The 17,500-nt window shown below is 29.6% G+C and overlaps 1 protein-coding gene across 1 annotated transcript in view; it reads right to left on the bottom strand.

Annotated features, from left to right (window-relative positions):
- The window catches only part of LOC107441523 (E3 ubiquitin-protein ligase rnf8), a 21,426-nt gene extending 6,735 nt beyond the window's left edge, over nt 1-14,691 (bottom strand). Inside the window, exons 1-7 of the mRNA XM_016054811.3 lie at nt 14,209-14,691; nt 10,443-10,556; nt 10,222-10,353; nt 8,626-9,033; nt 4,676-4,948; nt 2,040-2,144; nt 870-1,083 (exon numbers count right to left, since the gene is read on the bottom strand). Coding sequence (XP_015910297.1) covers nt 870-1,083; nt 2,040-2,144; nt 4,676-4,948; nt 8,626-9,033; nt 10,222-10,353; nt 10,443-10,556; nt 14,209-14,310 — 1,348 coding nt within the window. The 5' untranslated portion in view covers nt 14,311-14,691. The remainder of the gene's footprint in view (nt 1-869; nt 1,084-2,039; nt 2,145-4,675; nt 4,949-8,625; nt 9,034-10,221; nt 10,354-10,442; nt 10,557-14,208) is intronic.
- Between the last annotated feature and the right edge of the window lie 2,809 nt (nt 14,692-17,500).

The raw sequence follows: 17,500 nt of genomic DNA, 5'->3' as shown, positions 1-17,500 counted from the left end.
TAAGCGCTTTACCTCAAAGGAGTGAACTAGCCCTTCTATTCTCTTTAGCCCTGGGTCTTTCCTCTATTAGAGTATCTTTTTACATTTCTGTATTTTGGCCGCTGAGGGCCCTTAATATTTTCATAATTGTTTTGTTTATTGTTTTAAATATTAATAAATAAATTTTTGTTGCTGTTACATTATTGGATGTATTTCAAAAGCAATAATCCTCATTACAACTATTTACCCGCAAAAATATATGAATAAATAGAAGAAGCAACTGAGAATTAATAACCAAATGAGTAAATGCCAGACAGAATATAAGAAGAATGTAGTAATAATTAAAGAATTTTTTAAGGTTTGCAATATTTTTATGAGCCAGATCTTTTAGTTTGGAATAATAATCAAAATAATAGCAGAGCTAAGAATTCAAAATTAATTAGAATGCTAAGAAAGGATAATTAATAAATAATGTAAGTTCCTATAAAAAAAGATAAAGAAATATTTAAAAGTAAATAATACCTTTATAACTTTTAATTTCAAGCAGATGACTGCCAAAGATACTTAGTTTATTAAAAATGAAGAATTAGATTATATCTCATGATATTATGGCTAGTAAAAATAGACTTACAACAATTGTAAATTGTTTTATGCCGTGGCATTTTTAAGAACTATTAAAATTTCTTCTCCTAGGTTCCATGAAAAGCATAATTATGGTAATGAAATTTAAGGCAATGGAAATGCTAAAAAGAAAATCAACTTAAAGTTACAGGCATTAGTAATTATGTCAGCTTTTATTTTTCTTCGTGATTACAGATATAGATAATTAATACAAAAAAATCAAGAATGAAAACAATACATTTTAAATTTTAAAATAATTTTAAATTTACTTTGTGATTCTTCTCTTTTTTTCAATAGTTCCAGACGTTTCTCTAAACTAGGTGGATCCAATTTCTCTACTGCTTTGTTTATAAAGTTGTCCAAAAACAGGCAAGTAGTTTCTGTTTCAATTCTTTCTCGACACATAGGACATTGCTTTTTCTTTTTCTTCCACTCAAAAATACAATGTTGACAAAATGTGTGAGAACATCCCAAGGTTATTGGCTAAAACAATTCAAAAAATATGGTAAGTCACAATAAAAAATTAAATTTCATAACCTATTTCATTAAATTCATATATTAATTTAGGTAATTGGATCAACAAAATCAGAAAAAGAAATTAAATTCCTTCGAAAATTTTATAAAAGCTCTTTTTTTAACATTTGATTTCAGGTTTCATACTCAATATCAGAAAAAAAAAGTTCTAAACTTTGAAACCACCGTTCTAAAATATAAAAAAATAGTTAACACATTAATGCATGATAACAATAAAGAACACGGGACAGTAACACATGCAAACGTGAGAGCAGATGTGCAATGAACTTAAAACAACTCTACTTTGATCTCTTTTGAAGTTAAACTTTAAAATAGAAGTAGTTAATAACCACACGAGACTTATTTTATGAAACCACTTGATAAGCAGAAACTTATTTTAAAAAAATTAAACAAAAGAGTCTTAAAAAAAAAATCTCATTCAATACTACAAGCATCATCATTCAGATTTCTTCGTAACGTATAATACAACCTTCATACTTAAAAAATAAAAAATCATTCATAAACCACCACAGGGAAAAATAAGATTGCTTTTAAGTGCTTTTCAATTAATTAATATTTTTATAATTAGAGCTAAAATTCATAGATGTTAAAAACTAAAATAGTTAGTATTCTTATCGATATCGATACAACAAAAAATGACAAAAACATGTTTAAACAGACTAATATAACATAATATAGACTAATATAACATGTTTTACAGACAAATTGGAATGCTTATCTGATAAAAAATCAAATTATGAAAACATAATTTTTTATCAAATTTAAATATGCTATTTCTCCAACTTGGTTTCGTCATTCATTTAACTTATTACTTTGCTAAGTGCTGTTACTTTGTTGATATTCAAACTTATCTTTTAAACAAAATCTTTTCTTTTTTTAAAAAAAAAAAAATCTTAAACAATTACTTTTATATACAGCTCTGTACAAATATTACAAATCAGTTCATCTTCTAAGAGTTTTTTGAAATCTTCCTTCACATTTATTTCAGCTTCTTCTTTAGATTTCAAAACCTTTAACAAGAACATTCCATTAAATACATATTCCCAAAAAACTGAAACAATAAGATATTACTTCATTCGCTTCAAAAATATACAATTTGGAAATAACAATCGGCAAATTTTGAATTTAGTCTTCTGTTTTTGAATGCTTGAATCATGTCAATTGTTATTTCCAATTTGCATATCTTTGAAGAAAATGAAGTTTTAAATCAAGTAAGATTATCCCATATTAGAACTTATAACAAGAATAAATCTTAATTTCTAAGATTATCCCATATTAGAACTTATAACAAGAATAAATCTTAATTTCTAACTAGTTTATTAATAATAATGACACATAGTTGAATAGAAAGAAGTCTTGTAAAATATTTTAAGTTAGGTAAAAGTAAGCTCAATGTATAAAAAAAATTTAAGCTGCTGCTGTTTTGTGTGTTTAACTTTACACCAAACCTTAAGACTTTGAAATTAAGAAAGTGTGTACAAAAATGTACAAGTACAATGGAATTTTAAAAAAATTCTTGGCACGAATATTCATTTGAGAAATATCAACTGATGAACTAGTAAGTAAAAAATACCATACAGGCCGATCTATGCCATGCCAAACGGGCCAGTCATGATTTAAAATAAAATATAAAAAATGAGAGGGAGATTGTTGCTAGGTTTATAACACACTTAAATATTTTTATTGAAATTTTTAAAAATATAAAAGACTAAAGAGATAAATTTCAATAATGATATCACTGCAGTAATAATTAGGGTTCACACTAACAATGGAAATTCATTTACTGGTCCAAAAAATTAATATGGTAGACAAACTTGAGAAGAAAAAAATATTAAACTTCACAATTGTATAATTCATGTTAAGGTACTCATCAAAAGTAATTAATTACTATCTATAACACTCTAAAACTAATTAGTATCATTACCCCATAATGATTAAAGATTAGAATTTATTAAAATTAAGTGCAAAGAAAGTTTACATAATATTAGTAAACAGATTCAACATAGATTAAAATGCTGAGACCAAATAAAAAAAATGAGGAAAACAGAAAGTAAAAATTAACAAAATATTATACTAAAAATTTTTAATAAAAGATTGCAAAAAGAGGAAAAAATTATGTTTTATTGATGAACAATTACACTATCAGTACACGACTGCAGAGTGTAGCAAAACAAGTAAATTTGAAATTTCAACACTGAAAATTTTTTGAACCAGGCACTTTCCATTACTCATTTGAAAAAGTTTAAAACTGAAACCTAACCTACGCTTAGAATAAAATTAGTACAAAATTTTTTTTCAAATGCATGGATTTTGATGCAAAAAAAAAAGTAAGTAACTATTTTTCGTTATTATTTTGCAATTTTCAAACAAAGTTCATGGCGAAAATTTTGTTGCCCATGCATATCATTTTAGCGACATTTATAGAACATTTGGTGACAATTGTCCCTATGTCATCATACTGCCATGAAACCTAACTATAATGATATCAGGTCATTGTTTTATATCATTAACTAGCAAAATCAAATCACTTCTCATTTATTTCTTTACGTTGAGTCCCACAAACTGTATTCCTAAGTTTATTATTTTATTTTTTTTACAAGTATATTTAATAATTTTTCAAATCCAAGCAATCGTTCATTTTGGTAAGAATAGCACATTAACAAAGCGTTATTACATAAAATTATAAATACTATATATTTTATAAGCAAAATGACAAAAAAAAAAAAACAATGACGAACATGAAGTAACTACAGCTTTATGAGCAGGAAGAAAAGCCTCTCAGCATATTCTTTAAAAAAAACACTTTCATTGCACCTGTATAAATAACAGTAACAATTCCTAGATAACACATAAAAATTAAATTTTATCTACTTTATTTATAGTTTACTTATAAGCAATTTTTAGCATTACAATATTTTTGACACTATTTACTAGCAAAATACAAAGTAATAAAATTTTACTTTAATTGTAATTTTAATTTATCTTTTTTTTCTTTTAACCAGTGATTTTAAGGATTTTTACTTTTGAAATACTTAAAAAAATAAGAAAGAAGGATAAAAAGCCATTAGTTTTAGTTTTTTTTAGTTAGATCAACAGAAAAAAATTTTTTCCTTAAAGATATTCCCCTAATCAATACGCCATAAACTCTATTACAGGACAATACTCAATATTCCATTCTGGTCATGTATATAAAACCTCACTTCCATTTTACACCTACAAATGGTCTAGCAAACAACAAAAGACTTCTAATTTTTTAATACAAAAAACGTTTACCAATCAAGAATTGAATACCAGAATAATGACCCTTCATACCACTGCTTTTTGATTGGAAAGGGAAGAAATAGCTCTAAATACAGTTACATTAAAAAAAGTATGAACATTTTGAAGCATTAAAAATGAAAATGTCAAAACCACCAGCAGCAAACATTTTTCAAAAAAAAATGAGTATATTTAAAAAGTATATTATAAAAATTATTTGATAAACAATAAATATAACACACATTAAAAACCAAACAAGCAAAAAACACTAATAATAACTTACTTCAACTAGTCTTGCATTTTCATTCATAGTATCAGAAAATTTTAAATTTAAAGTTTTGATAGTCTTCTGCAAGTCATTCACTTTCTTTTGTAAGACTTTAAGAAGATTAGAATGTACAGCCACACTACTTGAATTTAAATCAGTGGAACACAAGAATTTCTTCACAGGACTAACATTCTTCAAATCTTGATTCTTATAAGTCTGACTGTCTGGATTCCAATCAGCAATATCATCATTCAAAAGGCTCTGTGAATTTTCGCTGTCAGAATTCTCCTAAAGTGAGTGATCAAAGTATGTTTATTTGAAGCTTATTAAAAATTAATTATACCACAAAGAAGAAACACATTTTTGGCATAAGCCACACTTATTGACTCCAATAATATAATGCATCAGTATCAATAGGAATCAAAGTAGAATACATACCCAGCACCTTGTAACTGCTAATTTTCTATTATTAAAATTATAATTAATATGAAGGGAAAGAGCTACTGAGCAAAATAATTCTGTATTAAAAGCAGATTTGTATTACACGAACGTGCAAACACTGTTCGGGGGAAATTTATCACCACCAGGGAAAATATTTTTAATATCTCTCATTATAAACAAAAAACAGTCAAAATTCTCAAATATCTTCCAGTTTGTTCCACAGTCAATATTTGTAAACATCAAAGAAAATTTTTTAGTATTACTCATTTAAAAAAATATATATACACCGAAGAGCCATTACATTATGACCACCCTCCATCTATAACAATGGGCTCGCCTAGGTTTTCACAGTTTCTCACCCAGGAACAATGTTTTCATGGGGCACATTAGGACCCATAATCCTCATAGGAAAATCCCTGACGTCTGTAAGCTACTTGAACATAGTTACAGACCAGGTTCACCCATTCATGGCAACAGTTTTTCCTGCGGGGGATGGAGTTTACCAACAGGATAATGCACCATGTCATAAGGGTCGAATTGTCGAGGAACATTCCAGTGACTTTCAAGTCAAGTCTTGGCCCCCAAATTCACCTGACCTTAATCCAATAGAGCATTTGTGGTTCTACTTGGATAACCAAATTCCGGCTGTCCCACTACCCCCTCACAATGTGAGGGAATTGCAGGACCAGTTGGTGAGCGCTTGATACCAGATACCTCAGACTACCTATCAGCACCTTGTGGAATCAATGCCATGGCAGGTGCTAACAGTTTTGAGGGCTAAAGGTGGTCCTACATGTTATTAGCAGGGTGGTCAAAATGTAATGGCTCTTCGGCGTATAGTCAAACATTCTCAATCTTAATCTTGCAGAGATTGATATGAGAATTTTTTTTTTTTTTGCTTTGCACAGCCGCACTTTTCCCGCTATGTCATAGCATTTGACTTTCAAGCATGCTGATATTTACAATAGTTAATTTAGAGTTCTTAAAAATTAAAATATTTTTTAAAAAATTAGTGCTTTTGAAACAAATTTTGCCAAAACAAATGGTAACAAAAGGGTTGAAACTAGTTTCAAAAGTTAATTCAAATTAGGATATTTAAGAGTTAGTTATAATTGTTCGTCGCTCGCAGTAAGTATTTTTATTTTATGGAAGTTGATTAAAGGATAACACTGATGATAAAAAAATTATGTAAATTAAAAGTAATTGAACTGCTTCTATTAAAATAGCAAAACATATTCATTTTTTCTTTTTTTAAATTGTCATGGGGTATCACTCCACTTATATTAAAAATGGAGTTAAAGATTCAAAAAAAAGTTACATAGCAAAAATATTTAAAAAGCCTGAAATTCACTAGATTCAGTAGTTAAAATATCATTTTCTTTAATATTGTGTCCTACATGTTTTAATCTTCATTTAATAGCTTACTTAATGGATAATTAAAAACTATACATTCAACTCTACATAACTTTCACATATAACTCTCACATAAAATAATTATTTCTTGCAGGCTTACACTCAGAAGCAAATCCCACTGATCTGAATTACAAGTCTTTAGAATTGGTCTTTCAAAAATAGTCAAAATTTATCTTTACACAGGGTCAGAATAACTTAAAATAATGACGAATCTTTAACAGTTGAAGAGAAGAAAAAAAATCAAAATGTTTTAAAAATTGAAGGTCATAATCATAAAATAAAAGAAATATTATAATATCATAGATAAATTTATAATGAAATAATAATAATGAAAAGAAATATAAAATAAATATGAATCGATCAATATAAATGAAGAATACAAAATGTGAATACAAAATAAAATATAGTAAGTATTGTGTTTCAAAATATACATAATAATGTTAAGCCATAACAATCGTGGGCCATTATCAAGTCTTTATTTTAGATTGAAAAAATGAGCAAAAATCCAACACATTCTTTTATTTAGCAAGTTACTTTTAAAGTTCTTAACAATGGTGTCTTTCTCAAAGATACTCTTCAGGAGTTCAACATTTTAGGCGGAAAAATTTTTTAGCATAAATGTAATGACAATTTTTTTTCTTTTCTTCTTTTTTAAAAACCTTTTTAAAAACATCCAATGGTTGGACTAATGCAGTGTTTTCCAAAGTGTGGCACGCGCACCCCCAGGGGTACAGGAGATTTGCCGCAGAAAGCCAGAAAGAATTCTGCCACAGGGGAATTTAATATAACCCTGTAACAGAAACATTTTTGTCGTAAAAGAATAAAGCAGCTTAGAGAAGATAAGATTTTGTTTAAAAATTGATATTCATTTTGCATGATACTCAATAAGTTATATACTATAAGTTTTTTTTTCTCAATTGAATAAAGAGTTAGTTGTTACATTGACTGTTAAAAAAAATAAATAAAGGTACTATTTATATTCGCTCTTCATAAAATGAGAAAAAAATTAAATAACTGATTTAATTTAATCATAACATTTTTAAGAATGATTAAAAAAAATTAAATTTATAAAATTTAAAACCCAGGAAATATGTAATGCCTATAATGGTATCACAAATATAAATAATAATATATTTCGAAATTTATAATTTAATAAAGTATAATAAATGTATTAACAATACTGTAGCAATTTTGTGATCAACACCTATTTGTAAATTTTAACTTCAAGCACAATTATCAAATGATCTAATTATAAAATTATTGCAAACTTTGTGTAGAAACTTATAATTTTCAGACAGATAAAGATTCATAATAAATTACATAAAACTAATTTTGATTGCAATACTTCCATAAAATTTTATCATATATTTATGTTTTCTCAATAGGATACAACTATACAAGTTACACTTTCAATTTCTAATTATTTACATGCTTACTTCATATTTTGTTTAGTACTTAAAATTATTTATTTAATATTATTTCTCAATGGCCTGTCATAAAGTAGTTCGAAGAAGAAAAAAGCGTATTAAAAAATATTTAGTTTTAGAATCATTCAAAATATAAGGTTTGACAATCATTACTGACAAACAAAAAGCATTTATTATACAATAGAACATCTATATAACATAATTCCATAAACTGCAATTCCCTATAAGCTGCAATTCTGCAAAAGCCACACTAGTTTTGAAGTTAAAAGCAATAAAACTTGCAATTAAGTAATTTCTATAACTAAGAACTATTAATTTATTACACAATTTGCTAAGAGGTTTAAATTTCAAAAGCTAAACAAACCAAAATTGATTAATTTGTTTGTTACTAATTCTAATGATGCAGAAAATTGCAAATGCAATTTTTTTTCTCATTGAATTAATTACTGTAAATTTTAAATACTTAAATGCATAGTTTATATTTTTAATTATTTGTAACCAAATATTATTTTAAAGCATTTTAAGATTGATCTTTTACACACTAATACTGCCATATTTAGTAGGTAAGTTTAAAGATGAGTGAACTGATCTATAAAACATAAAATTCAATAAAATGCTAGTACCAGATTTCAAGGTTTGTATTATAAAGAATGTCTACTGTACTAGTAATATTAAATTCCTTACTTGGAAAGGCAATCTTTCAAGACCAGGTACTGGCCGAAAGAGACCAGTTGAAGTGGATGGACCAATTAAATTGTCCTCCCGACAGAATCTTGCTCGCTTTTCCTTCTTCTTTTGAGATGAATTGGCTTTACGTATTCTAGTTTTTAAACTGTCTAAACTTGATATAGAAGAATCAGTGTGATAACCGTCCTCTTCACAGCTGTGATTATTTGATTTTACTAAGAGATTCGAGTTTCCAACAGCTGGAACACCAATCACATCAATCACAGTCCTTTTTTCTGAGCTGTTCTGGGGAGGCATGCCAGTAGGAGAAGCTTTTCTTTTAACAGCTTTAGTGTCAGAGGATTTCTGAGAACAGTAATTTTTACGGGAAGCTCTTTTCCCCAGCTCATTTTCACCATTTGAGAGCTGTAAAATAAAGAGAATGTAAACATTATTATTCTGCTTAATTAACAGTATCAAAATTAAGTCCTAAAACAATTAAAATAAGAGAGGTGTCAAAAAATATCTTGCTTCAATACAAACTTTATATAGAAGGAGAAAAAAAACAGTTAGTGTTCCAACAAAAGCTCACAGCTTCAGAGTTTCACACTGCACTTCCGCTTTCATTAACTTACCACTTTGCAATTTGACCAATACCATTTTGCATGACCTTTTTGCAAATTACATCTTATAACTTTAAGTGCAGACATTTGCTCTCAGATTCATAATACAGAATTTTATAGAATAATAAAGGACAAATCTTTCTTTTAAATTTGTTCTTTAGTTTCTTCTTAATTTTTCGTACATAATAAATCTGAATGTTAAAAAGATATTAAAACTATAGTTATGTTTATTTATTTAGAAACATTTTAATTTTTCATGGAAATAATAAAGTTACAATTTGATGAAGGTATATGAAGAAGAAAAAAACAGCTTAAACATTATACACTGATCGTGAAAAGCAATAAAATGTTTTAAATAACAAATTGAGTTTCCAAAAAGAAAACTCATAATTATTAAAAGCCTGCAAAACACCCTTAACACATATTGAAACTGAAATCAATTAATTAAACTTGCATAGCAAGTTCAAAAAAAAAAAAAAAAATTTAAATCAATTAATAGCTAAACCTGTAAACTAAATAGAGCAATAAATCCTCAAAACGCAGCTGGTCATTTACACAAAAACATATAAATTAAATCTGGTTTAACAACTGAAATATAATGATATTGATAATTGAACAAAATCAGATAAAAATTTCCTTGCACAACAAATTGTCTCCATTGAATATGAAGAAAAGTTGGTTTCCAGCACAAGAATGCAAAAATGTCTAAAAATAAATTAGAAATCTACCTCATATCAATGACGAGTATCAATCTGGTGATAATTGCACATAATACAAAAAAAAAAAAAAAATCAGCCTCAAACTTGCTTCTTAGCACCTATTACTTTGTTTCAACATTTTTACCAGCAAAAAGAGTGTTCTACTATCTTTATATAGATACAAACAAATCTTATTAAAAACTGAACTTGTATAGTGGTTTTCAGTTAAACAATGTCTCAATTCAAAACAAAAGTTTCAAAGAGACAAACTGGTAATTAGCAATTTTTCTTACTTTGGCACCTTCAAATTTATATCCTTCTGGTGCATCTTCCTTTGGTCCAAAATATATTGAACAGCCAGAAGTGAGTGGAACATGTTCATTAGAAGGAATTCGAACATTGTCAATGTAAGTCCCGTTGACACTCTGCAATAGGAAAGGGAAAAAAGTTTTAATCTTTAGGGACTGAATTAAAATACTAAATCAAAACAAACAATATTACACAAAACACTTACTCCTAAATCTTTTATTAACCATCCATTTGGAGTATATTTCAGAGAACAGTGGTTTCTTGACACATTTGGGTCTTGGCTACTTATATAAGCAGTTTTAGAACGTCCAAGTATTACCTAAAACATAACATACAATTCAACAATCATCTATAAAATAAAGGTCATTTAAATTACAAAAGAGGATTAAAATTTATTTATAAACTTTTAGCATCGTAAAAACAGACTTTAACATTTTATCATAATAAAATTTTCAATCAGGTGTAAAATATCAACACGTTTTGCTTATTAGCACTATCTTAAAAATCTGTAAATGCAAGCTGATATAACAAAGCACATAAGTCTTTTTACTCTTTCGAAAATATGTCACAGTATACTAGGGGTGCACAACCTGCGGCTTGCCAACCCTCGTTGTATGGCCCACAGCAGCAATCTGAACAAAAAATTTTCTAAATAATTCCAGTTTTTTTTTTGAAAAATAAAAAACTTGGAAATTTGAAATTTACGCATTTTAGTTTTTGACCCACCTAATTTCAATCAATTCAGTTTTTTTATCACTTTTTCTTGATGGCTACAGATTTACACAGTTTCGGAAATTCCAATATTTTTAATACGTCATTATTATGACGTGCAAATCTCGAATTTTAGTTATCACTTTTGACGCTCTGTCTCCCGAATTCATCATAAATCCATTGACTTTTCGGTGGTTATTGCTACCCAATTTCACATAGTTTCTGAAATTGTGATATTATAAAGTTATGAGAAGCTTTATTTACGCAAACCTCCTAGCAAATCTAAATGATTGTTTATCGTTTTTTCAGCAGTTATTGCTACCCATTTGGCTGTGGATTTTTAAATTTCGATATTTTAGCATGATATTATTACAAATCGCAAGTAAAGAATCAATCATTTAAATAACCATTTTTTGACGTGGTTTAATTGTGCCGATTTTAATCACAAATTAAATTATTTTTCAATCGTTATTTTAGTAATTATTGTTACATATTTCTGCAGGATATAGAAAGTCCCGATATTTTTTATACTCTATTGCAACATTTTAATTTTAAAACCCCCATTTAAATACACCACTTTTTGACGCGCTTTATTTCCGCCAATTTCATCAGAAATCTAAACGGATTTAGATAGTTTTTTGATAGGCATTACTACGATCGTCCCAGTGTTTTAAAAAAAATCTGATATTTTTAATACTATAGTTTGACAGCACACAAATTTTGAATCGCGCATCAAAATAATTGCTTTTCACGAGCTCTATTTGTGCTGATTCTAACATGAATATAATTTTTTTTGGAAGTGTTTTTTTCTTTCCCATTATTGCTGCATTTTTAGTTGGGATTTTGAATATCCTGATATTTTAACACAATATTACAACTTGTGAAATTCGATTCTGTTTGAAATTATTTTTGTAACTTAAAAAGGAATTACGTATCTTAGCAAAATCAACACCTTTACCGAAGAAAATTTTTTTACAAAAAAAAAACGATATGTGTGAAATTTATATTAAACGCAATCTCTTTTGCAAAATATAATTCAAAACACGTGCATACACACATTCAAAACACGTGCAAGAAATTTTTTTAACACAAAACGAGCTGTGTGAAATTTATATTAAACGCAATCTCTTTTGCAAAAAATAATTCAAAACACGTGCATATTAGTTAGTCCCATGAACACATGCAAATTTAACAACACACACCCAACCTAATTTTTGGTTGTCACTTACCACGCTTCATATTTACGCATTTTAAGAATCATTATTTTTTATTCTTCTCGCAATTTAAAAGTCACACATCGTAATTCGTATTTACATGATATTAAAATTACACAGCGCATTTCATATTAACTTTAACGAGATTTAAAAATCCTCCATCACAATTCATCTTCACGAGATTTCAATACCACACAGCGTGATTAATATTCACAAGTTTTAAAAATCATACATTGTGAGTTTTCTTTTCATAATTTAAAAACATACATCTCAATTCATATTCACACGATTTCAAAACCATGCATTACGTTTTTATTAACGCAGTTTAAAAATCACATATAGCAATTTGTATTCAAGCAATTTAAAAATAACACATCACTATTTGTATTCACGCAATTTAAAAATCAGGAAAGGAAGAACACCATCAGGGACTGGTTCCAAAAACTGATTAAGTTATTTTCCCTATGTTTAATACTACCCACAACAACAGCTTCTGTCAAAAGACTGTTTTCCAGAATGAATTTGGCATGTTCAAAATTACACAACAGTCTTAAAACAAAATCTTTAGGTTTTCATTTAATGGGGCAAAAAAGTATCACATGATCAAAAAGATAAAATTATCACAATATTTAAAAATTTTGCAAATTGCAGGATAACCATAAAGAAATTTTTTAAACCATTTTCTACCTTCTTAGACCATTTTATATCATTTATGATTATATGCTGGGAAATGATTTGTATGGCAATAAATTTTAACTCTGAAAAAATATAATAAAGATAAGTTTCGTAAAGTAATGTAAGTTTTAATTAATTGTTAATATATATGTGTATTAATTGTAAATAGTAAGTGCCATGTCGAAAAGTATTGGCCATAAAAAATTGTAAATAGGTATCTTAATACTAGTTCTTTATTATTAAGAAAAACAGTTCCTTCAAAATTAAAGTTTTCTTTCTTTCCTTTTCTTCCCTCTCTTAGGTCCTGCCTATTACAATTAATTTAAAAAAAAAAAAAAATTTAAATTAAAATATATTACCTACTAAATGTAGAATCTTATTTTCCGTTTAAATTTTAATCATTTTGCTCCTTATAAACTTTCTTTAAATCAAAGTATTTAACTTGCATTTATTTTAATAACTAGAACTTTTTTTTTTTAAATTTGATTCTATGGACAAACTTTTTAAATAGATTTTTGTATTATGTAACATAATAAAAAAAGTATGAATTTTCCCATAGTTTTTAATTATTTCAATTTATCTAATTTTCTTTTCTAAGAAATTGGTTCTGATTTTTTCTGAGTAATCAATATTGCAGTTTCTAATTTTAAACATTTAAAGAATTTAATTTTTTTGAAATATATTACAAAGTTAACTTTTTAGAAGAATTTATTGCCAAGAACAATGATGTTTTTATAACAATGACGGCCTACAATTGCTGTCAACATGTCTGTCTAAATACTTTGCACTTCACTCAAAAAGGTTGTGCACCCCTACAGTAATCTTTCCAATAATTTGTGATAGATTAAAAATCTTTATAGTTTCCAGTAATATGCTGACATTTAATTGTGTCTCATCATATTTTTTAAAATATCTTTCAGTCTTTCTAGATTAACTCAACAAATTTTAACTATGCCATGTATTCTGTATATTTGGATAAAAGAAAATACTCTCATTTTCAATAAATTACAAAGCAATATATTAATGCTAAAGAAGATACAGATAATTTTCCCAAAAAGTTTGCAACGCTGTTAATTCCATTACCACTGCGACAAAAATTGTTTGCATATGGTACTTATAATTGGCAGTTATATCTGTCCCTACTCAGACAAAATCTTTCCAAATCTAACTGAGATATTTAAGACAAATGTGAAATTTCCCTAGTTTGAGCAAAACTTAAACTTTATCATAGTAATTTTAGCACAAAATAAAATATATTCGCTTGCATTGTTGACATAGCAAACAAGAGCACAAAGCAATTTCCTTTTTTCATAGCATAATATTAATCCGCAGATGGTTTACGTTACTTCATTATTTATCCTATATACTTACATCATAATCATATAACGGAGTTTTTTTCCCAGAATTTACACCAACTATTTTTTCTAAAGAACCAGTAGTAATTTTGTTTTGAGACACATTCCGTCTCGCCATATCTAATTAGAACTTTAAAAATTTTACCAGCTTATAAAATGGTAAAAATTAATTATGAATTAGCATTATAGATACAAGTTCTGTGTTTTAAAATTTATTTTCATACATAAATAAAAATTCTCAAAATCTACACAACACCATCATCAACTTTTAAAAATAACAATGAAAGTTGAAGTACAACTTTCACTTGTAAAATAAATCTTTGCTACTACATTCTAGCTTTCGTTATCGATGTGAAGCAGCCAATAGTGCGAAGGAAATAAAATATAGAGGCTATTCTTGCTGTATTCGTAATATTAGTGAATGGTTCTCGCTGCTTTTAAGAAATTCGCGTATGCAATTTTGAATGAGGCCATTCTTATGGAATGCTGGATCCGCAATGTACTGATAGTAAGGACATGGTTCCCAGAAGAACACCGAAGTCGAGCATCACTCACTGCTGTCAGAAAATGGGTGGGTGACCCCTCTGATCAGCGTGCATAGAAACCAAAGGTGTGCGGTATTGGTGCTCGACTTCATACATAGATTGTTGGGCTACCAAAGCAGAGGAGCAATCCCCTTCTGCATAAGATCAAAATTATCATGGAATGTCTTCGGACTATCATCAGTGATATCTCTCAGACTGTCGCCAATAGCCCATTTGCAGTTCTAGTGTGGCGTAAATAAAGTACCTTCCTACCTCACAGAACGCTGCGAAAAATCTCTAATCATGACAAAGAGAATGGTTTGGACGAGTGTAACTGCCCCCATGCTAATGAAAGCTGGATGTCTGATGTAACTAAACGTTCCCCAATCATGAGTTAATGGTTCAGAATACACTCTAATGTAGTATCGTCGGCCACTTCAGAGTTCTAAAATTTCAAACATGATTAGGGAACATCCTCACGCGTCTAGGGTAATATGATGCAGTTTGGAGGAGAATTTACTACAACCCCCCTTCTCCCCGAACTAAAAGTAAAATAGAGGTAGAATGCCGGTATTGTCTTAATGCCATCTTGAATGCCGGCGTAAATAACAAACCCTGCAGTACGAGAGGGCGCACGATATTTGAGGGCACTAGATCTAGAAGTAATATGCACTGCTGGCCATTAAAATTACTACACCAAGAAGGAATGCAAGTAACAGAATGATATTCATTGGGCACACACATTACGAGTTTCATAGATATAAGGAACCCGTAAGAGGAAGTGAAGNAACAGAATGATATTTATTAGGCACATCCATTACAGTTGGAAGAACAAGTGATTAAATTTTCAGGATATTTGGATCTATAGATTCGGAGGAATCAGTACCCAGAGCAGCCTCCCCTGGCAGCAATAACAGCAGTTATTCTCCTGAACATCGAGCATTGACCAAACGTTTTCAATTGGTGAGAGATCAGGAGAACGTGATGGCCAGGGCAACAGGCGAACATGTTCTGTGTCAAGGAAAGTCAGGACAGTGCGGGCAACATGCGGTCGCGTATAGCCCCGCTGAAACGCAGCGTTATGGAGGCCTCGAAGATAAGTCAGAGCATCTGGCCCTAACACATCAGAAATGTAACGGCTGCTGTTCAAAGTGCCAGCAATACGAATGGGAGGTGATCGAGCCGTGTATCCAATAGCACCCCATACCATTACTCCAGGTGATGGGCCAGTATGACGATGTCGAATGCAAGCTGCCAATGGACGTTCTCCACAATGTCGCCAAGCACGGATGCGGCCATCTGTATGCTGAACCTGGATTCGTTTGAAAAGACGACGTCATGCCATTCCTGTATCCAGGTTCGTCGTTGATCACACCAATGGAGGCGCTTCTGCCTGTGATGCAGCGTCAAGGGTAGCCAAAGCTATGATCGCCGTGCTAATAGTCCATGCTGCTGCAAACGTCGTCGAACTGTTCGTTCAGACACTTGTTGTCTTACAAGTGACCCCCATTTGTTGACTCAGGGTTTGTGACGTAGCTGTACGATCCCTTAAGGCCATGTGGATATGTGTCTGTCTTTTCGGCTGTTAGTGATGGGAGGCCGTTGAGATACTGCCCGACGTTCCATGTGACCGCCATGGACTCATCGATTCCATATTCTGCTAAATGTCATGGGAATGGGATTTCGACCAATGCAAGCTACAATACTTCGGTATGATAAACCGCAATCCCGGTAGGCCACAATTCGATCTCGATCAAACTCGGATACGTGCTGTTAGGCATTTCTCCTTCCTACACGAGGCATAACAAAAACTTTTTCACCCAAGAACGCTCAAATTCAATTTCTGTATGAGAAACTTTCTGCAAAATCTCTTCTTTTTTACACATTGTAGGTGTCGCAACCGTCGCCTGCTTTGCATGAATGAGCTGAGAAGCTAATCATTTGCATACCCCAACATGCTTTATCTATTCTACAAATTTCACGTTCGTGGCGTAGCAATTGTACATGGCCAGTAGGGTATATTTAATGCACAACCTTCAGTTCGTGGCAGCACCTGCACATAATAATAAAAAACTTTTTTTTCCGTAAAAATAAAAAAAGGAAATTTTGAATTGCTCATTTAAATTTTTTGCGATCCGAATCTAAATTAATGTAGTTTTTAGATTACTTTTTTTGGTGGTGATAGTTACAAATTTCCAAGCTTTAAAAAAATCCTATAAATTTTTAATACCATAAAGATGTATTATTAGTGGTTTTAAGAATTTTGCACTATTATTGATAAATTATTATTTATTCATTTTGTCAAGAGTTTTTAATCATTAAACATGAAAACAATTATAAAAGCAATCTATATTTTGCTGAAAAAAACATGATTTTTACCAAAATGATAAAATGCTTGGATGTTTTACCCACTGCAGCTAAAACCCTAAGCTCTCCCCGGTCTAAAACCTAATATAGTATAATTCAAAAACGTTAACTACCTACCCATGCGCATACAAATGTCTGAATGTTAGATGGACTGCTCACGCATGTGCAAATCAGTTGCAGTGAAAATGCCTCCTAATATTGCATTTATTGAATAATTTTTAAAAAATATAGATAAATGGGACACTTTTCAGTGAACAAAATTTTGCACCAATGCCTTAAACAAGGAAAAAATAAATTTGTTAAAGTGGACAGGACTGAGAAAATCGTTCACCAGGAGTCCGGGTCTGCTCAGAAAACATAATCGAAAAGCCTGATACTCAAACTATTTTAACTAAATACATAACTAGAAATAAGTAT

Source organism: Parasteatoda tepidariorum, chromosome 8 (assembly GCF_043381705.1).
Source record: "Parasteatoda tepidariorum isolate YZ-2023 chromosome 8, CAS_Ptep_4.0, whole genome shotgun sequence".
In the NCBI taxonomy this organism is placed as follows: Eukaryota; Metazoa; Arthropoda; class Arachnida; order Araneae; family Theridiidae; genus Parasteatoda; species Parasteatoda tepidariorum.
Note: the sequence above shows the minus strand (reverse complement) of the source record. Positions and strands in the feature narration are given on the sequence as shown.